Genomic DNA, 26,788 nt, shown 5'->3' on the forward strand with positions numbered 1-26,788 from the left:
TGAGAATGCATTTGTTATGGGACCCACGTTTGGGTTCTGTAAGCTACTCTCCAAGTCCACACACACACACGCGGATGTGAAGTGACACAAACAGGAATGCACGCATTAACCTCATTTTGACGTTATTAAAAAAAAACTTAATAGAAGTGTTTTTGGGTTAGATCGCGTGAATATATAAATGTGTCGTTAAAACCCGCCACCACCCGACACAGCCAACTAGTAAGGGTTGTCACGTAAACAGAACATGGAAACATTTTCACTAGTACAGCACGCCGGTTTGTTGGAGAGCCAAGCCACGACATTTACAATCTGAGTACGACGTTTCGCCAGCTTCACCTCTATAATGGATGATATTGGACTCGAAAGCTTACGTGTTAAAAAAAAATTGTTTTATTGTTGTTTCTTCAATCTTGCAAAGATAAGGCAGCAATTTCTTTCAGTATGAAAAATATTAGCTTATTTTGAACAAAAGCAAAATCAAAGTTTGTCATTTACACACCATCAAACAGTACAAATGTGCCATACAAATTAATTTATAACTAATTAATTTAATATACGTGTGAAAAAAAAATAATTGTTTCTCCGTAAACGGGCAACCCTTTACGGGTGGAAACCCTTTAGCGGCCAAGTGCGGAAGCAGTCGATGTCGACACGAAGGTGGGCTGAAGAACCGCAGTGGCATTGTCAAACTCCGATCGTTGACGCTATCATGTCGACTGCTGACCACGATCCCATCGATCCGCTTATCGCACGGGAACCAGCGAGTGACGGCGTGGGTGCACGGAGTGCGTGCGCACGCGCGTGCGTCTGCAAACGTGCGATGGCGTCACTCACTGCCAAAGCATATGAAGAGGAAGAGCATCACCGGGCAGAACAAGCCGAAGCAGACGGTGAAGACGTATTCGTGCACGATCGCCGAGAAGATGAAGACAATCAGCATGGCAGCCCTGCGGTGACGCCGTGAGAACACCTGGGCCACGCAGGTGCATTGTACGAGGCACTGGATGATTCATCGAGGCTGCGGCGCACTCATGTAAAATATATCGTCACGCTCGCGATACATGCATGGAATCGTGCACGTCAGGATTCGGTACAACTATTTAACAGCTTCAGCATGAGACCTCCTTTGCCAGTACCAAAATATAAGATTAGGGGTTTTCCCCCTTTTTTCTGGCAACAAAACTGAAACCTTTTTTACAAGGAATCATGTGCACAATACTTGTGGTCAAAATGCAAACAAAAAACACACTTATAATGTATGCATTGTCCTTGAAACTGATTGGTCCACACCAGAGACGGCTTTCTTTTGAGCCTTGTCTCAATTGGTGCTAAACCAGAGGACGCCAAAAGGCGTACAGCTCAAGGACAATGCTTATATTATCAGTGTGTTTTTTGTTTGCATTTTGACCACAAGTATTGTGGTTAATGCAGACATGATTCCTTGTAAAAAGGTTTCAGTTTTGTTGCCAGAAAAAAGGGGTAAACCCCTATTCTTGTATTTAACATCTTGTTATGGCGGCGAGATGTTAAATACTTCGCCTGGTATGCAGGAGGTCATGGGTTCAATCCCGACCCTGACGCCTGCTTTATATTATGAGTTTGCGTGTTCTCCCTGTGGTGGCATGGATTTATCTCCGGGTCCTCCGATTTTTCCATCCACATTTTGAAACATTCGTGAGTATTTGGCTAAGATACATTTGCACATGATAAGCCACTAAAAGTTGAGCTATCATTTGTGGCCAGGTCACTTCTGAAAAAGAGCAATATAGCTCAGTGGGGCTTACCTGGTAAAATAGAAAATAGTTGAGTTTAAAAATGGTTTAGTAGTTTGTAAATGTACGTGCGAGTGATACGCAAATGTTACATTCAGGCAAATGGAGCGAAAGAGAAACAACAAAACAGACAACACAAACGAGACGAAGCAATTTTGGTTCTTTCGGTAAAGTCACGTTGGTAGAAAAATTAAACAAAACAAAAAATAATATATCACGACGCTTCGATCGCGACACAAGCGGTCGTCCTCAGGCAGAAAAAGCAATAATCCAGCATTTGAACTGCCGAACCAGCGAGGTCAAACCGGGTCGTAACAATTATTCAAATCGTCCGTTCAATCAAAGTGCTTTTAGCAAGCAGCGATTACGATCCAGCCAGGTGCCATGGAGGGTAGCGGTGGGGGGGGTAATGAGGCACGGCCTTTGGGCTGCCCAGCCTGCGAGGTGGAGGGCGGCCAGGGCACGTACCCTGATGAGATCCCCGTAGAAATACGTGTAGAGCCAGTCGTGGACAACCACGTTCCACGTGCGGTAGTAATTGGCGAACGAGCGCGAGTTCCACCAGTCCTGCACACACAAAGACACAGAGATCCCTCGTATCGCCTCGACAGACTGTTGGGGCAAGTGCTGTCAGCGAGCAGCACCTATGAAGGCCGGCACGGCACACGAGGGGTTTGGTGGCCAGCACACCACGCCCGGCCGCCTTTGTCTCCCCAGTGGCGATGTTTACACACCCCACTGGGTACTCATTGGAGTTTGAGTCGACCTAGGGGAGGCCCAGGACCTATTAAGATAATCATTACTGGTGTTGGCCATGAGCGGAATTCGAATTCGGGTCACTGGGGTTCGAAGCACAGCGTGCTGACCGCAACACGCACGCGGACACACACACACGTGACCAGGCCTTATCATCTCTACACTGTGGCAGTGCCAATGATTTCTTAACTGAAACTGCTCCAGTGTGTGTGTTCGAGAGAACAGATAGAGGGACACATTGTGCAGATTTGGTTTGATATCAACAGGGAGGGCACATTGAGCTGTATTTTATAGGCATCCTGCAATGCTACAGATGTTATTACGCTACAGATCTTTTATGGGCGAAAGAAAATAACTCAACACTTTTGTCAGCAACGCTGCCTTAAAATAATAAATATGTAATAGACGACGTTTCTAGCAGTGGCCCTTCTTCAGAGCACATCGGTAAGGATCAATGTCCGAAAACGTTGCATCACATAGAAATTGTTTACTTTTAAGGCGGTGTTGCTGACGAACGTGGTGAGTGTTTTTCTGTTGATTGTGTTTGTGCAACACTGCCAATTTAAAAGTCCGATAGCAACAGAATGTACACGTTACTTCACGTGGAGAGACGACACTTCCCGTCTCTTCGCTATTTCCTCGTGACTACATCAGCGCTCCTTTAACGCACCGTCACCAATCACCCCCATTAGCTCCCGCGTGTGTTTCTGCCAATGCCAAACCCACTTGACTCCTGGGAGCTTGTTTTTCTGTTGCCTTACCCACGGGGGCTTTCACGCGCCCGCGCTCTGCTCACCTTGTAGAACATGCGGTCCGCGAAGCGCATCAGCTCTCCGAACAGGTTGAGCCAGCAGTGCAGGAAGGCGAAGAAGGTGATGATGAACAGCAGGGTGCCTGTGTGCAAGTGTGTGTGAGTGTGTGTGTCACAGGGGAGCGGTAGCGTAGCGGTTAGCACGGTTAACACCAGTGACGGTTATCAGAACCGGTGCTGGGCCTCCCCTAGGTCGACTCAGCCTCAAATGAGTACCTGGCGCGATGTGTAAACATCGCCACTGGGGAGACAAAGGCGGCCGGGTGTGGTGTTGGTCACCCAACCCCTCGTGTGCCGTGCCGGCCTTTATAGGTGCTCGCTAACAGCACTTGCCCACTACAGTCTATTAAGGCTACACGGGGGATCTTTGTCTGTGTGTGTGTGTGTGTCAGGTGGTGCATCAGCCAGTCATCTCGGTCATCTCGGTCAGTCGACCCGTGACACCTGCTGGGTCTGCCCCTTGACCTCCTGCCAGCGGGCGTTCGACACTTCACGTGGCAGCCTCAAGGTGCACATGGCCTGGCACAAGCGTCGTGGTGATGTCACCGCCACTTAGTGGCGAATGGCGGTTGTTGTTGTTGTGTGTGTGTCAGTGAGTGGTTGGGCCATCACCGGGCACCATGGCGTGGCACACGTAGAGCACGAGCCGCTCGAGTGTCAGCGGCTCGCGCTGCACGTCCTGGAAGAGCGGCACCACCAGGCACTGGAAGATGAAGTGGCCGTACACAAAGATGCATGCCATCTGCGGGGGGGGGGGCGGGGGGGGGGGCACGAGTGGAGGGGGGGGGGGGTCAGGGTGCAGGAGTAGCAGTGGTATTGCTATTTCCAGCACCTTCAATTAGCACGGTTGAATGTATGTTGAACTGCTTTTGCACCGTACGTAGCGAATCGGAGGCGCGGGGGAAGGACAGCAAACTCAACACAACAGGCATTTCTAAATAAATTAGTTCGTCAATCTAGACGATTGCAAAGTTGCATGGCTGTGGCATAGCTCCAGATGCGCTCGCATTTATACGCTACACGACTACAAATTGTATTTTAAGTGCAAGTGCACATTATTCGCAGTGTATTTGCATTACGTGAAACGGTATTGTGTAAAAATCCATCATTTCCCTGCGAAATTTTCCCGGGAAAGCCTCAACTCAGTCTCAGCATTCTTCTTCAGAAGGGTCAAGCTTGACATGGTTGGTCAATACCTAAATGGGTTTTCCTCAGTTTAACACGTAGGTTTTCGCAACCAATAGTATCCATAATAGAGGTTTTTGGGTTAGATCACGTAAATAGAAATGTGCCGTTAAATCCGTCACCACCCGACACAGCCAATTAGTAAGGATTGTCACGTAAATAGAACTTGCCAATTAGTTACTAATACAGCACGCCGGTGTGTTGGAGAGTTAACCCACAACATTTACAATTCGAGTAAGACGTTTTGCCAGGAATGCCAACTAGCTTCATAAGGGCAACAGCCAGATTTGTGGAGAAACCCTGCGGTTTCGGTCTTAAATAGAGGAGATCATTGTGATGTCGTCACTTGTGAGCCATTAAGGTGCGAAGGCCGGGGGGGGGGGATGGCCTTTCCTGCATGCGAGAGGAAACTCGCGTGCCTGGAGAAACCCCGCATGGCAGGGGATAACACGCGGACATTCGTACACGCAGATCAGCATCCATTCTTGCTCGCTGCCTTTCGGGTGTGTGTGTGCAAATTTCCCATTCCTGATGATCTATGCTCAATCCACGAGCCCTCGGGATGGGTGCGAGCTGCAGGCTGCAGGCCGCGAGGGTGCAGGTGCGAACGAGACGAGAGGCGGTGGGATCGTAGCCTCACCTCGGCAAGCTTGGTGCGCACATAGTCCCAGCGGATGGAGGTGTTTCTGAGGGATTGAAAGGAAAGAAAAGTCATTCACAACAGAGTCGCAGCGCGGGCTGGAGTGGGCACCTTTGAAAACAAATGCACGGTGGAAAGCAAGCGGAAGATATGGGGGGAAAAACACCGGACTGATGTTGCAACTCAAGTCCGTGTCGATGCAGTTACTCATAGAGTCATACACACACTCGCAGAGATATACAAAAACTCATAAAAATATAAACGCACTCATTAAGATATACACAAACTCATAGAGATAGCCACAAACTCATAGAGATATACATACAACTCATAAAAATATACAGAATCATAGAGATGCATGCACAATTCGAAAAATAATTAACAAATTTGTTAATATTACTGCCGTAAAAGGAAAAATATATAATAGGTGACGTTTTGGCAAAGCTCCTTCTTTTATAGCACGTACATAAGAGAGGCCAGAGAGGTAGAGTGGATAACAGTTGGAGACTTCACTTTATTTCACGGGGCCTGATAATAAACACACACTCACTAATAGAGACACACACTCTCACAGAGTCCGTGTTTTTCAAAAGCATAAAAAAGTCTGTGAAGCCAAAGATCGGTCCTATGGGTCAAATACAAACACATTCACATTCCCTTCCATCGTTTTGGACTCGCCTGGAAGTTCATCATCATCAAAGTCATATCAGATCCGGCCATAGGAGCATCCGTTGTCGTTGCATCACCAAAGCACACGGTTGCGTAGACCGTGTTATCGCAGCTCAGTTAATGTCTAACAAACACAGAGATGTCCCTCCGACTCTCTGTCTGGCTGTCCGGCTGTCCGGGACGCTTCCTGTTTGGACAGGGAGACTCTTCTCGCTTGCCAAATTCAGCGGCGAGCGAAAGCTCACCTGGGGTAGCTGTCACGGTAGATGAGTGAGGGGCAGAATAGATAGTAGAGGTACTGGGAGATGCTGGGCAGCGACCAGTTGGGGCCTGGAACAAGGGAATGTGGAAGAACAGAGACAGAATCAGAATATTTTTTACTGGAGGAATCAAGGCCGTAGCCATGGAGTCAACATTGGGGGAACAAATCTGCCAGGGGGTCTGGGGGTCCCTCCCCAGAAAAAAAAATCTAAATTTGAAAAGAATTTCCTGCCTAAAATATTTAAAAAATGCACTAACACATAGGATGGACTTTTATAAATTTTCAACAATAATGCATAATAGTGTATTGTATTACATTGCTCTGTTTTTTTCTTTTCTACCTTTTTCTGTTTCATTGTATGTAATGGCAGAGATTAGGGATCAATAAAGTACAACCATAACCACAATAATATGAACATAAATCTATTTTATAGCAATATATTGGGGGGTTCATTTTGAGCATATTTGAATATTGGGGGGGGTGTGTGTCCCCCCCCAATATATAGTATAATTACGGCCTTGGGAGGAATCCCATGAGCTGCAACGCTCTTTTTCACAGATGTCCAGTAGAGGCACTCAGAGGCTGTGCCATCTCTTACTGGCAAACCAAAAATCGAAGTGGAATTTAAGACGTGGATTAGAGCACTGTGAGTTGTGAGCTTTGGTGCTGTGAATAGTGTTAATACGGAGTGCTTCAAAAACATGTTCACACTTCTGAGAATTTGCAACAAGACCACGAGAAATGTGCCTCCGGGCTCTGGAGGCCACCTGGAGAAGATTCCAGGCGTGTTATAGTGTATTATACGTTTTGTTCCCATTAAAAACGATAGTCCCATATAAGTGTTAAACATTTTTTTAAGCACCCTGTATATGGCTATGTCATTTTTTTGGTGCATGGCATGGGTCACAGTCGTATTGATGCGAGTTGACTTTTGGTGAGGGTTAAATTGGTGTAGCTCAGTGTTCTTCGCTAATTTCCCGAGGAGGAGGTGGGGCACTTTTACGTACAAGACATCAGTATGAGCGTTGCGACACATTTGAAACCATCGGGGTTTGAAATCACGATGAACGGAATGTTTTCAGATTTCTGTATTGTCGGGGGTCGCGAGTGAGGGGGCCGCACTACAGGCCGCCAATGGCCCACGGGCCTTGCAATGCAGAATGAAAATCATTGGCCTGGCTGACATTGTTCAAGATGACGCCTCAGCGGCCGTGGGCACTGGCCACCTCTATTTTATTTGTGATCGGAATGGCACGACTTCCGGAGTGTGCTCCAAGTGCACGCTGACCCTGGGGGTGCACAGAGAGTGCGACGCGCGGGACGTTGTCACGCACGAACGCGTGGGCCTTCATCACGAACCGCACCTGCGGGAGGCACAAGCAGCAGCGGCATCGTTATCGTTTTTGTCGTCCTTCGCCCGCACCTCCAATGAGCAAGCTTGGCTATATGTGGCGCGAAAGAAGTTCAACACACATGATCAGTATTATACAATTGGTTTGTTCACCCAGAAAGGCCTCACTGAATCTCATTGTTCTTTATAAGGAGGGTCTTGCCAAGTTTTGGCAGATGATTGCTATGCATGATCCCAATTGAGCAATTTGCGAGTGATTTTCCAAATATGGACCATGACACGGGCACACGGGGTCTTTAACGACCACTGCGAAGCAGCAGACGGCGCGTATTTAACGGTGAATACACCCGTGGCATTAATCGGGGGGGGGGGGGGGGGGCGCCGATTCGAACCGTGAACCTCAGCTCCACAGGCCTACATGTAGACCCTTAATTGGTCCAAATCGCATTGCATTGTTATTGCACGCGATTTTTATGTCTGTATGATTTGTCTGTATGATTTGTATGTATGCTTTGTATGTTTGATTTGTATGTATGTACGTAACCAGCCGTGCTAATTGGAGGTGCGGGGTTTGAAGGACAACAAACCAAGCAGCCAAAAAAACAAGTTCTCAAGAAACGACTTTTCAATCCGGATTGAAACGCTGCGTAGCTCCATCGGCTTCCGAACATCGAGAAAAACGACGACGAGCCCCAACGGGCGGCATCCCCGGCACACACCTGCTCGAGGATGAGGATGAAGCGCGAGGCGGGCGGGAGCACGTGGGCCACGCTGACCCACACGGGCAGCACGCCCAGCACGAGCAGCACGAAGGCCACGTACGGCAGGGCGCACGCGGCGCTCAGGGTCCCTGCGAGGAGCGGCGAGGAGCGCGCGAGGGCCCAGCCGCGGAGCTCCGCTCCAGGGCGCGCCCTGCCGCGGAGCTCCGCTCCAGGGCGCGCCCCCCGGCGCGGCAGCAGCAGGGACCAGGCGCGCGCCCAGGCGTGCAGAGCCCCGTAGGGCACCAGCAGCGTCGCCACGAACATCGCGCCCCACGTGAGCGCCACCAGGTGGAGCTTCCCGAAGCAGGAGATCACGAAGCTGATGTCGGGGAGCAACCTGCCACGGCGTGGGGAGAGAGAGAGATAGAAGGGAAGCACATCGTTCTGAGCGCGGCGCCCGTTGTGTTTGTGCGTGTTGGCGTGGGGAGTGGTGGCGCTGTGGCTAGCGCGCTGTGCTACGAACACGGCGATCCGAGTTTAATTCCCGGCCACGGCGAACCACAGCGGCGGTTGCCTGAACTGGTCCCCTGGGCCTCGCCGAGGTCAAACCCTGCCTCAAATGAGTACCCGGCATGGTTCGTCAACAGCAGCACTGGGAAGATAAAGGCGTCCGGGTGTGGTGCTTGTCACACCACCCCCTTGTGCACTGTGATGCCTTCATAGGTCCCACGCAAAGTGATTACACCAAGAGCATTATGGCGATGTTGCTAAGATTGCGTGATAGCTTATCAGACGGTGAATTAAATGTGTAGAGGCATCGTTTTCCCACGAACGGACTAGGTGAGGAATCACAGAGTGCTGCATTATGGGGGGTGACGAGGACTGGAGTTTGAGAAATAATGGCCGATATTGAGCATTACTTTAAAATGTAGACATGGTAAAGGTATCACAAAACCAGAAATTGTCAGGCGATGCCTACATATTGCCACAACATCACTTGCCCATCTATAATCGTTATGCATGCTTGAATCCACGACCCTGGTTCTGTGGGCATATATGTATGTTGAACTTCTTTCGCACCGTACGTTGCCAAGCGTGCTAATCGGACGTGTGGGTTTTGGATTCCATCTTTGCAGATATCGCCCGGCACCGGCGTCAGTGCTCATTCTCCAAGCTCAGGGCTGCGGGGTTAGTGTCCTCGGGCGGAGGTGGCTATGCACGCCCGTAATCCACCGCTGTGGAGACGAGGGTTGGTGGGCCGCACACGTGCTGCGAAACTCCACACGTGCTGCGAAACTCCACACGTGCTGCGAAACTCCCTTGCTGTGGGCCTCCACGTGCCACACCCGGGCTCATGAGGCGCTTGCGCTTGCTATAGCGAGTGTTGTCCCCTTGCACGTGTGGGTGTTTGTCATGGTTGCTCCGGCTTCCTCCCACATTTATTAACAGTAATTCATTGGCTGAAAACATCTTAATACACAGAGGACCGCAGAGCTTGGGTAATTGTTGGAACCGGCTCACCGCTTGGCTGCTGTCTTCCGGCGTGTTCGCGCTTCCTCAGCGTAGTGAGATGCAGTATGCACGAACGAAGAGGTTTTGCCAAACTAATTTTTTTAAAATTATTTATCATTATATACCTGCCGTGGCGCAGGATGTCCAGGATAAGGGAAGCGACTGCCATGAGCAGCAGCACCGCCAGGAAGATGTGGTAGATGGTGCGGATGTGGTTGACAAGCAGCATTTCACTGTGAACAATATCCCACAATGCACGGAAAAGCCAACGTGCTTATATATTCATCATCAGAATTATCATCGCCTTTGTTCATGATGCACAATTTAAAACACGTGGTCTCACAGGTGCGTTTTAAGTTCTGTTTATATGCCTTACGTGGCTGAATTGTAAATTAAAGATGTTTTTTTTGTCCATGAGCAGTGGTGCGTAAGTACAAATAACGAAAACTATTCATAGCAGAGAGATATAGAAGGACCATTTCCCGAAAAGTTGCCTATCACACGTTTTACTTTTAGGGAGGTTTTCTTGACAAATTTGTTGAGCTTGTGTAACATTTAAACCGCTTTTCTTAATGTGTAAAGTTAATTTGATATGTTTTTGTTTAGTATATTATTCAGACCTTTGTGGTGTTTTATCTGCATATTATTTGGCACGCTAACCCAGGTCTATTTTGCAAAAGAGGCTCTTAGCCTGAATGGGCTGTCACCTGTTTGTAAGTAAATAAAGTCGATTATATTCCTGTGTATGGCAACAACTAACACCGCCATCTAGGAGAAACGGCGAATAACGTTGACGAACGAGTCAATACATGATTGAACATGTGCACAAGTAAACGAAAGAGGCAAATCGTAACAGAATGAAAACGGATGTTTCCATTCTGTTAAATTCATTTTGAAAACACACTCCACACGCAGCATACACTCCACACGCAGCAGCGTTATCAGACTGAGTGATTTTGTGCCTAATTGCACTTTTTTTACGATTCAGAAAACAAATCCAAACATTTGTGCATTTGTTTTTTTTTCGGGGGGGGGGGGGGGGAGTGTGCAGGCTCTATTGTGGGATAATTAGCCACTTTTCTCACGAGGTTGGGTACTGTTTACCCCCCCCACGCCCCCCAAAATTAAAATCTGCCAGTCCCAACTCCGACTGCATGACACGTGTTGACATCAGAACCCACACTGACGCAACGGACACTCGCCAGAGCGGTAACGTTTTTTTTTCTTCGCTTTCATCAAGATGCCACCGTTTGCGGGTAAACTGGAGGCGACGCTGCGAGAGTCCGGAACGCGCGAGGTGCTGTGCGGGACGTGCGCGCGTTCCGTTCGGGCCGCCTACTCGAGCAGTGACGACCGGGGCCTGAACACCTTCCCTCGTTGCTCGTGCGCCTCCACGGACTTCCTGCGGGATAGAATTTACGAAACAATGACGTCGCGTGTCCGGACCTCGCATAGCCAACCCCGTCGCATATCCGCCCCCGTCAATGAAATGTTCGCATGGTGCAACTGTCATCTTCTATGGATGTTCGCACAGCTGAAATTATCACGTGTTCCTAAATCCACAACGAGCCAGCTACCCGACAGTGTCTTCTCTTGATTTAATTCAATCTTTGCTGTTCTGATTATCACTCCATAACCAAAAAGTAGTACAAGATTGCACACAATACCGACATACAGGACATGTTTTTTCCCCCTTTTTAAATGTCAAAGTTTGCGTCTTTTGTAGCGGGTGTGACTTGACCGGGAGAGCGGGCAATAATTGTTTAATGGAGAAATTGGACAGATGTGATTATTCGCTCGAGACAACTATTATTGGATGGCCAAAATTCAAGATATTTTTCGCCACTTATGTATTCAATAAACGTTTACCAATCGTTCAGTTTTAAAAACAATCTGAGAAACAAAAGCTGCACGAGTCCCTGCGTGCACGATCTATTTCCCGTGGACGCACAGCCCCAGTGGATAGAGTAAGACACCGCCAAAGTGACTAAGGGAAGAGAGTAATGGCTCTCTCCTTGACGACTCACCACGCCCCAGGCACCCACGCCACATTGAGGTTAAAGGCGCGTCACCGCATCCAGCTTAACGACAAAATTAATGACGACCACCAAGGAACGTATTCCTAAATGATAATGGCACCCGGCCTCGTAGGTCAGGGGTCAGCAAACAGCGTGCGGGTCTTTAAGGACTGCTTCGTGACGTTATTTATCAAGTCCCACCGTCTCGTATTCACATTGCATTGCGGCTCTTCATATATATTGAGTTTTTTTTGCACCGAATTCGAAAACAAAAATGCCTCTTCTTGTTATTTTGGTTGCCAACTCCTATCTTATGAGCAGGGCCAAATGTAAACACCAACAGGAGATAACTTGGCAGACTAACCTTGAAGCCAGCGCCGGCTATGCCTCCCTGCACTTCAAGGTAAATAACGAAGCCCCATGTGTATGTGCATTTATAAATTATTAATGAACAAACATCCTGTATGTGTCCACAAGCAACGCTTTGAGGGTATGCACAGCCACTCTGTATCTCTGTCGTCTGGCTCAAAGCAATATTTATGATGACTCACCTATACCCCAGATTTCAGAATGGGTAAAGTAACACCATGTTGCTGTTGTAACAAAAACACAATTTTGAGAACAAAACCTGCTACATAAATCAACATCCATGACATTATTTTGAGAATTGTTTGAGGTGTGGTTTTAAATAATTTGGTTTACACTGCTGCAGACCCGAGAAGGCGCCCACAATCTGATTGGCCTCCATGAGTCCAAATGTTGCAATCGAATCGATGATTGAATCCAATTATAAACTTGAATCGTGACAATTCACTCAACCGCTGGAGATATTAATCGTCACGTCTACTCATTACTGCGGCTCGATATTTACACGCTGTGTACGCGATATATTTTTTTTGCTGCTGCTGTTGTCGTTGTTGAGATTCAACCAAACCCCAGTGCCACAACATTTCTGGACTCAGCTTCCAGATTCGTTAGCGGACGTAGGATTTTGGCTCGCAGGTGTTTTCCCCGTCCCGACTTGGACCGCAGCCACCGCACTTGCCTGTGTTTGTCGTGGAGCCCGTTCTCCAACGGGGCCCCATTACTGGACAACGCAGTGTGAGGCCCACAAGGGAATTCTGTGGAAGGGTCGGAGCAGTGATTGTGATCGCCAGGAGATGCGCTCCCTGTGGCTTGGCCCTGCACGCACACATCACAGAATCGCCCATCACCGTGAGCCTCCCCCTTGCCCCTGCCTCATCGCAACATTCTCATCATCAGCATCGCCAAACATCCCTGGTAGTATTTTTTTTTATCATAAAACATCGTTATCAGCTTCATCTTGTGATCGTGCATTCTTCATTCCGATATTAGGAAGCTACTGGAGCTATGCACTTTTAAATCGAGATTGAAAACTCATTGCTTTAGAACTGCTTGTTGTGTTTTGTTTCTTGTCCTTTCCCTGCACGTGCGATTAGCACGGTTGCCCTACGTTCATTGCGAAATAAGTTCAACATACATACACACGTACATACACAGTATGGCCATTGCCCAAATAAGTTAGCTGCATTATATTCACTGCTGGAAGGTCTCCCCAAGCTGGTGGGGTTCCTCATAGTCTCATGATGACACAAATGAACCAGGCACCTGAACGTTTGTTTATGTCATTGCAGTCAATATGAAAGCTCTAATTTGTCTTTGTTCCCTGACCAATGTGATCGTGTTTCGGTGTAATTACAGACATTTCCCACTCCATGGCTCTGTGTATGTTTCAGGCATATGGGGGGGGGGGTCCTTGTCGATTTGTGATGGTGCATGTCAGTGTGGGGAGAGTATTTGTACACCATTTTACGTGCGCGTTTTTGCTGGGTTGGGTGTGCGTTTGTGAGCGTGTGTGGCTGTGTGCGCCGTGTTTGTCTTTGCGAGAGACGCGGATCTGAACCGGTCCTGAACCTCGCCCCTAGGTCGACTCAGCCTGAAATGAGTAGCTGATGCGTCGTGTAAAACATCAGCACCGTGGAGACCCAAGGCGGATGTGGTGTTGGCTCTGCTCCCCCTCGTGCACTGTGACGTCATAGGTGCTGCTACTCGATCACAGCACTTGCCGCAGCACGCTGTTAAGGCGATAAGGGGGATCTTTATCTTGTGCTTTCACAACAATGTACCCAATCTCCTTGCATAAATCCTGAACAAATCTTGGCCTAGAATTGTCTAAGCCATTCGGTATTTGGGCCAGAGGTCCTGCATCATCCCTTCCATTTCGTACTTTCTAACCTTTGCCCTCCCTAAGCTCCGTGATAATGGGGTTCAACTCTTTTAAGCTGATGTTGCTTTTTGTTATTTTCCATCGCGCACCGTGAACACAACACAACCGGCAGGTTATATGATGGCATAGTAAGCGCGATTCAATTCCACTTTGATCCTGTGACACCATTATTACTTCTCTAATTGCTATTGTTGTACATTATGGGACCTACACTTTTTGGCGTCCTCTGGTCTAACACCGTTTTGAGACTAAGCTCAAAAGAAAGCTGTCTCTGGTGTGGACCAATCACTTTCAAAGACAATGCATATATTATCAGAGTACGTTTTTTGTTTGCATTCTGACCACAAGTATTGTGGTTAATGCAGACATGGTTTCAGTTTGGTGTTTTAACACCTTAACACCTGTTTTGTTGCCAGAAAAAAGGGGAAAACCTATTCTGGTATTGCTCTCATACCTGTTTCCCACTATACAACTGAGCCATGCCGGAGCTCTGCACAACCAGGCCAGCATGGCACGGGAGGCAGTAGGTGGTTTTTCCACTGCAGAACCCATACCGTGCTGCCGACGTCATGCAATGAACGTGTAACGCTGAAGTGTTATGACTGGCAACAACGTACGATAGAAATGATCAACCCTCCCTCTGGTCCTGCTTGGCCTCTGAGCCAGATTCAGATGCCTTTGTGAGGCCATAGATTCACAGTTTGGTTCTGATTCGGTTTGACAAAGAGCCAATGAAAAGCAACCCATGCCAGAAGGGCCCCACGCTGCCAGTGGAGAAGGGGTATTAGATTAGCACGGTTGGCTATGTACAGTGCTAAATAAGTTCAACACAATATGTATTTTTTTAAATCTCTGGGGCTTGGTTATGGAACTCCACGTGATTGCTCAACCCAGGCAATGTTATCATGGCAAACAGGCTCTTGGGCAGAGCTTAGCACAAACACGGTGCCAGCACCGTTCCCACAGGCCATAGAGACGAGGTGTTTTTGTGATGAACGTGTCCCATGATGATTAATGTGTGCTCCACGATCCTATTCGCTTTACGGATGGGATCGTGAACAATTTTCTGGTTCACTATTTAGGGGCCGTCCATAAATGATGTCACGCACCTAGGGGGGGGGGGTCAAACATTTGTGACGATGTGTGACGAGGGGGGGGGGGGTGATAAATGTGACGTCACATCAAAATGCGCAACTTTCAATAAATATAGACAACACGCTCTAATTAATTAATACAAAAAATTTCTACAACATCAGAGTGCAGCGGCACATTAAATACGCACTACAATGACAATAGTTTAAAGCAATTTGAAGCATGTTTTATATATTTGGGGGGGGGGGGGGGGCAGGGCTTTGTGACGTCATATTTGAGGGGGGGTCTGACTTTTGTGACGCCGTGTAACGAAGGGGGGGGGGGGTCAAAAATCGTCATATAATCACGTGACGTCATTTATGGACGGCCCCTTAGACCCCCAGAGTATAACTTACTGTTACTTGTTGCGCTCTAATGACTTGGAAGGAACATTCGCTAAAGCTTAAACAAATCTTGATATTTGACGGCCATTCATATAACAAAGCTTTGATTGGAGTAAGAGGCCCGTGGACACCGTGATGTTGTCTGCACACAACACGGCATCAATTATAACGGAGATAAGACCATTAATGTGTATCAGAAAAGCAGTGATGTGTAAAAGATTGCCAATGGGTTTAAAAGTCCAGCGCCTGATAACCGGTCATAGGAATGTTATCATGAGTGGCACACTGCATGTGTAGTAAGTATTCAGGAGGCTTTGACGACGGGGTCGGAGGCACACTTATTTATTAATACCAACTCGTGTACAGTAACGGGTACACAACACTTGAAGGGGTATCGTTCCCTTCACTCGTCTATCAGGGAGACACGACGTCTAACCCCGCTAACCTACGCCCGAGTCCTCCACTACGGAGCTAGGGGAGGCTACCTATCCCAGCCCTGGTCAAGCTGGGATCCCGGCACCCTGAGTCTCCAGACCGGCTCTTATAAGAACGTCAGTCTGGGCTCTCGGGGCCACGCCACTGGCTTGCCCAGGTCGGCCCTGACAAGGACAGCGAGCCAGGGGAGCTCCGGGGCCTATTCTAGCTGGTCTTCACTCTTCGCTGGTTAAAGCTAACACTCGACCTCGAGCCCTCCGGCTCACCACCTTTAATAGCACTCAGCCCCCGGGAGGGGCACGTGGGGGATGTAGGTGCGGACGTCGGTGCGAGCACCTCCTTCGTGTACAGCCCTAACCACGCCCCTTGTGTTTGTTTCCCATCCGTGCCCATACATCTGTAATGCGGGCGTAAGCGACCTTCCGGATGTGACGTCACGGGGGGTGGAGTCATGTGACGTGGGTGGAAGGTTCGGGTCCTTAAGCGGGTAAACCGGAAGGGGAAGTCAGTCGGGGTGTGAGCGGAAAAGAGTGAGGCCACGCGGGCGAGTGAGAAGAGGGGGGGCACCGACGGCCATAGGGAGCCAACCCCGAAGACAAGAGGAAGCTGCGGAGTGGTGTGCAGCTGCGGAGGAGACAGCCAGAAGGGCTGCGTGTTAGAGGCAGCGGTGTGGCTGCCAGGAGGAGCTGCGGAGGGAGAGAGGGAGACAGCACGAGGCTGTCAGAGCTGTGGAGAGAGAGGAGTTGCAGCGAGTACAGCCAAGGGGGGCTGTGTGAGAGAAACAGCAGCGGGGCTGTTGTTGTGGATCGGGCCGACATTGGAGTCAGCACCGTGGAGAAGCTACAGAGTAAAGACAGCCGTGTGGGTGTACAGCACGAACCGAATAAAGGACACTGAGCCAGACATCGTGGTCCAGTCGTTTATTACACTGGTGTCGGAAGTGCAACGGCATGTCGAAACAAGTGAGGAAGAAAGTTAATCCGGCGCCTGCATCGGCTTCTTCGTCCGACGACGACGAACTCCCTCCAACCACGGATCCTGTTGGGGTGGTGGAGGAGAGCCCGGCTGAGGCGACCACGGGAACGGGAGTGGAGGATGTTGGCGCGGTGGCGGGTCCGTCGACATCATCAGACGCGGATCAACGATGGCAAGCGATGGCGGTACAACTGGAGGCACTTAAGGACGTCCTGGCGCATCTATGCCATCTCGTCGCGCCAGGGACGATGGATGATGCAATTGGTGCTCCGCGGGCCGCCACGTTGCCTGTCCTGCCGCCGCCATTGCCCACGCGGCAAGAGGCCGCCATTTTGCGCGCTCCGTGGCGCCAAACCGCCATCTTGGCCACGCCGCGGGCCGACGCCATTTTGAATTTGCCATCACAACCACCACCATTGGAAGACGGCGGGAAGAGGAGTCGGAGTCGCCACCTTACAACGGTTAAAGAATTTTCCGTCGGTGGGGACTGGAGCGCGTTCGCCTGCCGCTTCTTGGCGGCGGTACGCACAGCAAGATGGACCGATGCGGAGGCTTTGGAGGTGTTGCCGACTCTCCTGGACGACGAATCTGTCCGATTCTTCCGTTCCATAACGACCGATAAGAAGGCAACTTTATGTGGTGTTTTTCAAGAAATGGCCGATGCTTATGAGCCACCAGATGATGCGCATCGGCGATTCGCTCAACGACAACGAGCACCAGAGGAGTCGCCCGTGGCGTTCAGGGGTGCGGTGCTGGAGCTGGCCATGGCAGCTTATCCTGAGACGCCACAGGACCTGCTCGAGCCTCTCATATTAGGGAAAATGTTGGAGCTGTCTCGGGATCTAGGGATCCCCATGCCTGTGTGTGGGCATGAGAAGCTAACTTCCCGGACGGCTGCTAAGTGTCTCGATGCGCAATTCAACCTCCGTCGCTGGAAACAAGTGACGGCGTGGACGGGGGGGCCCGTCAAAGAAGGGGATGCGCTGGGGTGGAACCCTGCGCAGGCTGTCTATGTTCCGGATGACCGGGGCCCTCAACAACTGACGGCCGCCTCCGCTCCATGGACGGGACGCGGCGGGCCGAGACCGCGCGCGGCGCTACCAGAACGGGGCCGTCAGGAGGCGAGGCCTGCGCTTCGGCGCAACGAGGCCGAATGTTTCCGCTGCGGGCGTAGGGGCCACTACGCCAGAGACTGCTGGGCCCGCTTCCCGGCTCCGCCGCAGCAGGAGGCCTCGGCACCGGTCAAGTCGGCTAAAGATCCTCCGAAACAGGCCGGCCGTGACATTGCGGGGGACGAGGGGCCCTGCTCGGAGGACGCCTGCCAGGTCTGCGGGACCTTCGAGCCCTGCAGCCCTTCCGACCCAGCTGCGGGCACGGTCACAGGACAAGCCCAAGACTAACTCTTTAGGGACACGGGACGTCGGTGGACTTCCAGCTGCGACAGGGGGATTACCCCCTGTCATTCCTCGACTTTCATCGCGTTCCCGTTCTGCGAGTGGGCCGCCGACCGTCCGGGACGGGCCGGCGACCCGCACACGTTCCAAATCGCTTACGTTTCGTTGATTGTTGCTGTCTTGTTATTTTTTTTCTTACAGTTGTATTTATTGCATGCTTTTTGTACGTTCGTTGATGTTAATTGCGTTGTTGTTGTTGTTCTTGCTGTTACATTGTATGCTTAGTGTCCTTTAGGGGGGGAAGCTCGGTTCGCCGCATTACGATTTGCTATTGGTCAGCCGAGGTCGGCTGGGATTTTTCTACGGGGGAGGGTGGTGTAATGCGGGCGTAAGCGACCTTCCGGATGTGACGTCACGGGGGGTGGAGTCATGTGACGTGGGTGGAAGGTTCGGGTCCTTAAGCGGGTAAACCGGAAGGGGAAGTCAGTCGGGGTGTGAGCGGAAAAGAGTGAGGCCACGCGGGCGAGTGAGAAGAGGGGGGGCACCGACGGCCATAGGGAGCCAACCCCGAAGACAAGAGGAAGCTGCGGAGTGGTGTGCAGCTGCGGAGGAGACAGCCAGAAGGGCTGCGTGTTAGAGGCAGCGGTGTGGCTGCCAGGAGGAGCTGCGGAGAGAGAGACAGCACGAGGCTGTCAGAGCTGCGGAGGGAGAGAGGGAGACAGCACGAGGCTGTCAGAGCTGTGGAGAGAGAGGAGTTGCAGCGAGTACAGCCAAGGGGGGCTGTGTGAGAGAAACAGCAGCGGGGCTGCTGTTGTGGATCGGGCCGACATTGGAGTCAGCACCGTGGAGAAGCTACAGAGTAAAGACAGCCGTGTGGGTGTACAGCACGAACCGAATAAAGGACACTGAGCCAGACATCGTGGTCCAGTCGTTTATTACACATCTACACAATTACACCTCTACACATGCATTAACAGCTGGTAAGGCCTTGCTTGTGACTTGAATTATGCCGTGATTACAACGGCAGTTATTACTGAATGAACTGAGCTGAGGTCTTGTGGGTGACCATGAAACTTTACTGTCCTGCCATAAATATTTAATATACATCAAGTGTTGGTTCATTCAGGAAATAGTTACCTCTACATTGACATATATGCACACATCAAGTAAACGTTAATACGCCGTACAGTGTTAACATACACCATATATATGCCACGACACGTTTATTTGTACGACGGAATATATGCCGATTAAACCGAGATGATTATATTTGACTGCCAAAGTGCATTGCGTGCACATAAAAAATTAAGAGAACACGTCAGCATTTGGCGCACAAGTAAATTTGACTGCTCTATCTTGTAGATCGTTAAATGTTTGAGCAGTTGTATCCGTGTAAGATTCACCTCTTCACTGCCGTCCTGTGTGACCCCTGAACTCTTTGCACAACCTTTGCTCTTTGGGAAATTTGCACCGATTACAAAAACGAAAAACTTCGTGGGTACCTTTTTTTTCCTCTGCAGCGTCAAACCTTTGTAACAGTCTTGCTTTAAAAAAAGATACATAGTGTGTTGCTATATTCAGAATAGTAATATGAATATGGGCTGTTCTACCGCACTTACCACGTGCCACTTTGACGAGTGAGACCCTCTAGAACGGGAAGCGATGATCATTTGAGTTTGAGTCTATTTGATTTGTTATATGGATGGTGCCGTATAGCCCGTTTGCTTGGCTATCTTACGAGGGAGATCCGTGGTGTGTGATGGTTTATGCTCCTTGACGAGATCAGCAAGGAATTGTGGTTCATTTGTGGCAAGCATTTTGTGCGCAATGAGTGCACAACTCATAATGCCTTCTTGGTTCTTTCGGTAAAGTCACGTAGAAGAGAAATAATAAAATAAATAAAAATAAAACATAATAAATTATTTTATTATGTTTTAGTTTTAAAATAATAAAAATAAAACGTAATCAATTATTTTATTATGTTTTATTTTTCTTATTTTCTTATTTCCCTTCTACGTGACTTTACCGAAAGAACCAAGAAGATGAATCCCTGCAGTCACGAAAGCTTTAAATCGAAATTTAACTCATAATGTATTCGTCGTCCGGCAACCGGCCTGGCCTTCCTTCATCCACTGGTGAATAAACGATAAGCAAATAATAATAATGATGATGATGATGAAATGTGCTTAACTATGCCCACGCAAGATAATGTAACAATGCCTGGGATAATGGTCCATCCCCTAACAGGACCGATAAGAGGATAGCACCTCTCTGCCTTGACCTTGCCCTGGGCGGAGTGTGAACACAGTGTGACACCGCGGACTAACCAATCCTGGCCGGGAGCCGCGTGTACTCTGGCCTCTGCACACCACGTACAGGCCCGATGTCTCTGGGGTGGTGCACTTCTGATAAAACGCTTTGTACACAGAGTTGCGCTGTCGCCAACATTGATAGTTGCGTAAGGGACTAAAACGAATCTACAAGAATAACTCAAAGGTCAACATTGCACCGCTTTTCTCAGCGTGCGTGTAGCATTTAAAAAAAATGGGTTTCTGAGTCTGTATGGATTTCTGTGATTTCATTACCAAAGAAATTACACATTTGAAGTCAAGTTTGTGGTCCAAGAGGTGCAAAATCATTGTCTGTGTGTATCAGTTGGAGCGAAATCACGACGAAATTTCTATATTTCCACATTGTCTCCTCCTGAGAAAATCCCACTTGTGAATGTTGTTGGCTTGGAGGGACATTCATTCTCTTTGGCCACTGAGATGATATAATCTTGATTTGAAGTTTGATTTGAAGTTTTTGTGACTGCAGGAATCCATGCTCTTTGGTTCTTATGGAAAGAACCCACGAGGATGGGATGATATAGTCATGGTATTAAATTACATACATTAATGTGCACCTGAACCGGATACTTTTAGGACTTGTACATGTATAATACCTTCCCCCACACCTCCGATTAGCGTGGTTGGCTACATACAGAGCGAAAGAAGATGTACATACATGCAATACACCATATACTATTTTTTTAAACATCTGTTTTTTCATATCTCTTTCATTCTGACTTCATTGTGTATTTTAAAACAATATGGAGGAATATCTACCTAGACCACATTGCCCTGTTCATAAACACACTGACCAACTTCCGACAAGCTGATGTTAATGATTAAGTTTTTGTTTTGTTAATTCAACAGTAGATTTGAGCAGTGGCTCAGTGGTTAGTACATTGAACTGTGCACCCAGGAGCCTCAGTTTCATTCCGAGCCACACCTCACATCTGTGGCATGTGATAATTAACCAGTCCTGTGCTCACCCCGTTCACCAAACCACCGTGCGATGAACCCAACGACCTGATTTCGATTCCTGGCTCTGGTGAACATCGGTGATGAGTGATAGCTGGACTTGTCCTTGGATCCACCTTCACCAACCCGCAATCATCAGCGTGGTGAAGTATGGGCAAAGAAAGTGCATCACTGACACGGCACGGGGAGGCCTTCATTCAGCAATGGATTGTTAAAGAGCCGCAAATTATGATTGCTATTGTTTATAAACTCATATATTTTATGGTTTGCAACTCCAGTGGAGGGAAGAACGTTAAGATAATTTTGAACTACTTTAAAAAAATATTAGATTTTTTCGGTAAAGTCACGTAGGTGAAAATAATAATAAAATAGAATAAAAAAGTGAAAACAACTCAAGTAACTTTTTTATTATATTTTATTATTATTTTCACCCACGTGACTTTACCGAAAGAACCAAAGAGTATGGATCCTTGCTCTAATTATACAAGTGCACATCAAGTGCAACAACCATTTAAGTTAACTGAAAGAAACATGAGGGAGAATATACATATCAAACGGTATTTATGATGCTCCAATCAGTGCCATTTACTCTATGGATCCAGACGATAGACTGTTTTTATCAGGTGAAAGTCTGATTGTTGAACCAGGTGAGAGCCTAGGCAATTTGAATGATATGTAACCAGCCTATTGCCCATGAATGGCCAAGACACAAAGGTTCGAATCACTCAGTGGGAAACCACCCTTGCAGGAGAGACGCAGGCTCCTGGATGTGGAGCAGGCCTCTTCCCAGCCCAGGCTGTGACAGCCGACGCCGGGCCGAATGGGGCGTGATAAATGGGAGATTATGTTTGGAATTATAGTCAAGATCAATTCATTTTACCAGGTGATAAATATAGATCTCTGTGAGCTTGCAATGCCGCAATGCAGCTGTTTCAGTTCTCCATGTTACCTAAAAAGGCATTGCTTAAGGCCCTTCTTACTGTTCACTGATTTGATGACCCCAGGGCCGTACGAACACCTTTATGAGTCCCATTCGCAATGACCTAAGCAATCAGCGGATGAGGAGGGCATCGGCTGCTTTAAAGGGACAGGTTTGGGTTTGGACCATGACACTATCAGTGTAACATGACTATACATGGTTGTATACAACATATTGGTTCAGCCCCAGTTTTTATTTGCTGTCCAGATACAAAGCTATATGAGATATAAATATACGGAAATTGTACTCTACCCATCAATGCCAAAAAATAGCCACACACTCGCCCTCTTGGACTCCCTCGCTTGTTTGTGGAACATGCTGCACATATACTGGATGGTCACGCGCACGGACTCATTCTTTATTTATCCGCAGTGATACAGCAAAGCAAAAACGAATTCAAATGTTTTTTTCATGCTGTGGTTTTCCCACCTGATGATGATTGCTTGTGTTGTTGATAATTGAAACGTCGTGATTTGTTTTATTTTATTTCTAAGTACGTGACTTTACCGAAAGAACCAAAGAGTATGGATTCCTGCAGCCACGAAAGCTTCAAATCAAGATTAATTAAAATAAGTTTGATAGAACGCGGCAAAGAGTGAATGTGGTGTCTTTTGAATACCCTACCGCTCAATTCGTTTGCTTCATAATTGTCAATCTTTCTCACGCTTCCCATGTCTTGTGATGTCACGATTACAAATTTGTAAATGGCAAATGTCTCCTGGGAGTATCATAAGAAGCGAGGGGTCTCAGTGCGGGTTATGAACTTTACCTGGTCTCTGCATGCATCCTTCAAGTGCTCGTCAACGCCACACGCATCCCCTGCGCACGCAGGCAAACACCGACACACGTCTTGAAAGCACACGTGGATAGCGGCGTACGCTGCCGTTGTACGCCTCGCACTCTTTAAACACCTGGCTGCTGACGGCAACATCGGGACGGAACATTTCCACTTCAGGTGCAGCGTTAAAGGTGTATGATGCCCTGGCCTTTAAGTAGGTCCACTGAACTGTGCTGCAGGTAATTTCGGAAAGTTATCTGAGAAATGTATAGGGGTTAATTATTTTGAAGATACGGCTGGCTTGGCTCTGGACAAGGGACTATATAGACTTTGCCATTGTTTGGCAAGAAGCAGTTTACAAACAAATGGGCAAAAAACACGGCAGAATTCAAACGGAACCTGTGGATGAGGCATGGCAATTCATGTACAATTACCGTGCAATACTTTCAAAGTGCCAACGTAACAGTGTTTTTCTTCAGTAAAAATTTACGGTTTAACAGTACACCATCCATCATCTGCTTTCGTGACTAAGCAAAGTGTTTGCTTCGTAGGCAAGTGTTTGCTGAAATCACAATTATGGCAGCAGTGGCATGCATACATGCTCGGAGCATGAGTATCATTGTCAGGAATGCTTGAATTTGGCATAATTGTAGTATAACTATTGCACTTGAATGTATAGAAATAACCGCATGATATGTCTTAAAAGCCACAATCATCACTGTTAACTTGAAAAGGCTAGTTGATGACGTTAGACTTAAGTTCATCCTCACCTCTTGAGTTATTATACATAGAGCACCTGGAGATATACATCGCAATCATCGCCACCTACTAGAAGACTACCTCTCCAGGTCACTCAAACAAATGAAACGCATCCTCGTCTATTGAATTCTCACCTGGCTAAGTAAAATTTACTAGACTAACCATGCGGTCATGTGAAACTATACAGACTAGGGCTGTTAAAACCGTTTCTCTTTCATAAACAGAAAACACATTTTAAAAACCGGTATGTAAAAAAAACCTGTTCCTGTTCGCTGCACATGACAACAATAGCCATCAATAAACAGAAATATACAACCATGTGTGTGTGTCTGTTTCTGTCTATGAATGCCATTTTATATGAGGAAGTTACACATTGTACGACATCAGACTGACCTATAGGTTATTTTTTTTACCTTAACTCTTCACGAATGGTTTGTGAATCTCCATGAACACTTTTACAGTGATCTGTAGTTGCCGTAAGACGACCACCGCCGTGCCGTTTGTACGTTCGCGCGTGCGAGATGTTAACTACCTCGCCTGGTATAGCTCGTGGGTTCAATCCCGAACCTGACGCCTGTATATTTGGAGTTTGCGTGTCTCTCTCCATCGTGGATTTTTCTCCGGGTCCTCCGGGTTTCCCCTCCACATTTAGAAACATGCGTTGAGAGAATTTAGCGGTTATACATTTCCATGTGATAAGTCCCTTCGTTGAGCTGTCATTTGTGTGCTTCTGAAAAAGAGCTATCTCGCTCTGTGGACATTACCTGGTAAAATAAAAACTGTTTAGTTTAAGTTTAGTTTTTAGTCCTAAAGTTCAACAGGAGAAATGGTTGCCGGTTCCTGACATTTGAAACCAGTAATCGATAACACGATTGGTTTCCAGTTTACTGGTTGTTGATTAACAACCCTCAAACACTTTCCAGGGATTCTGATAGTAAACTGTTCATTTTGTATGCTTGTCTCTAACATCACAAGAAGAAATTCCCCCATGGATTGACCCAGTACCATACATGATGCAAACCTAACCTGCTCATAATGATCCTTTATTTACCCAAAAGGCCTCACTTGAGCCTCAGACTCATTCTCGTGAGGGGTGTGGAATGTTTAGCCTATACCTCTCCAGTAATGTTTCGCAAGGAAAAGATTGTTTAATAACTGGAGAAAACCCCATATGTACGAGGGAATAACAGTAATGCATATTAGCAACATCCTACCTGCTGTACTGCCTTCTACAGCAACTTCAGATGTCACTATAGGTTGGTGTCCAATACATGAAAACCTTCGCATTATCCATCAACTTCAATTTTCAAGCACTGGATTACAGAAGTGTGCTACTGCACCCATCGTACTCAATATTTGTCCTGTTCCGGCAGAGTTTCGCTTGAGCCAACAGGAATAATTCCTTGCAATGTTAATGAGGGTAATATCAATTACAAGCAGGTGATAATTATTCAGCTGTAACAAGAGTGGCAGAACCACTTTAAGTTCTCCAGCAGCTTCCAAACTGCTGTTAACATGCCTCCTGATGATCAAAATCTAACCATGTACCATTGCTCTCACTTTGAACATTAAATAGTGTAGCACCTCCCTTAAACTTGTATTTAAGAGCTTGACTCTTGGAAGTGTGTCTCACTTGAGACAGTAAATCTAGCTGTGACGGTCCCACCTGATGACGGAGACTTGTGTTGCCTCCGAAACGTCGTGATTTATTATTTTATTTCTATTATTATTTCTATTATTATGTATTATTTATTTTTTACCTCCGTGACTTTACCGAAAAAACCTAAGAGTATAGTGTAGCACCACCAAACACTCGTGTTCATTGGTAATTGAGAGAAATAAACACCGAAACAACATCTTTTGATAAACCCCTGCAGCAGCAGCAGCATTGAATAATGTCTCACTGAAACTCCTGTTGGTTTCATTCAGACTCAACTTGCTCCAGGCGAGCGTAATTTAGAAGGGTGATTTATTTTTGACACGATTTTCAGATGGAACCCGGGAGGGCAGGCGATGGAGACAGAGACACTCACCGTTGCGCAGGCCGGGCAGGCTGGGGCCACTTGCCGCGTGTCGACAACGTGCGTCCGAACTCGCCATGTGGGAAGCGGTGAGACGCGCGAGGAATTGTCTTGACTCTCTCGACCCTGTACGCACACCAGACCCACCCACCACCCCTCTGCTCCCTGCAACTACACGGATTCCCTCTCCCTCTTGCGCTCTCTCTCCGACTGTTAACACTCACTGCTGTCTCGATCATCAACACTGACACACACACACTGGTCTTTCTCTTGCAGCCTGTCTCCTTACCCCCATCCCCTCTCCCCACCCCCCGTCTCGATTGCCTTGCCACGCACTGCCTTTGACTGCCTGCCTGGCTAACTTGCTCCGCCTGGCAAGCCCCCCGCCCCATCTAGAAACCTGGGTGTAGCCCACCCAATCCCCAAACTCAACTTTAGCACACACAGACAGACAACCACTCGTACAATCGATCACAGCCATCTCTGTACGCATACAAACAAATATGCAGAAGCATGCCAACTATAATATATATAACCTTGGTCTCAAAATATGCAAAGGGTCATGACAATTTCTAAGTAAATATTTTAGATTTGCTTCTTTTTTTGTTTCAATTTAAAAGTTCACCATGCCAGGGGCTTTCACGTGCAATTAATGCACCGATTGCCCTAACACACAAATTCAAATCGCCTCTCCCAGCCAAACCCATGGAGTTATATTCAAGCTAAAGGCTCTGGATGCGCT

At 47.9% G+C, this 26,788-nt stretch overlaps 1 protein-coding gene across 1 annotated transcript in view; it reads right to left on the minus strand.

Moving 5' to 3' along the window:
* Positions 1–26,389, minus strand: part of LOC144724834 (sterol O-acyltransferase 1-like) — a 29,220-nt gene extending 2,831 nt beyond the window's left edge. Inside the window, exons 1-13 of the mRNA XM_078604191.1 lie at positions 26,059–26,389; positions 23,258–23,307; positions 12,723–12,859; positions 10,999–11,061; positions 9,785–9,892; positions 8,166–8,544; positions 7,384–7,459; positions 6,079–6,163; positions 5,165–5,210; positions 3,952–4,081; positions 3,325–3,422; positions 2,241–2,339; positions 835–970 (exon numbers count right to left, since the gene is read on the minus strand). Of these exons, the coding sequence (XP_078460317.1) occupies positions 835–970; positions 2,241–2,339; positions 3,325–3,422; positions 3,952–4,081; positions 5,165–5,210; positions 6,079–6,163; positions 7,384–7,459; positions 8,166–8,544; positions 9,785–9,892; positions 10,999–11,061; positions 12,723–12,859; positions 23,258–23,307; positions 26,059–26,125 (1,474 nt within the window). The 5' untranslated portion in view covers positions 26,126–26,389. The remainder of the gene's footprint in view (positions 1–834; positions 971–2,240; positions 2,340–3,324; positions 3,423–3,951; positions 4,082–5,164; positions 5,211–6,078; positions 6,164–7,383; positions 7,460–8,165; positions 8,545–9,784; positions 9,893–10,998; positions 11,062–12,722; positions 12,860–23,257; positions 23,308–26,058) is intronic.
* Positions 26,390–26,788: the final 399 nt, after the last annotated feature.

The sequence above is a fragment of the Lampetra planeri genome, chromosome 2, assembly GCF_965212315.1.
Source record: "Lampetra planeri chromosome 2, kcLamPlan1.2.h2, whole genome shotgun sequence".
Taxonomy (NCBI): domain Eukaryota; kingdom Metazoa; phylum Chordata; class Hyperoartia; order Petromyzontiformes; family Petromyzontidae; genus Lampetra; species Lampetra planeri.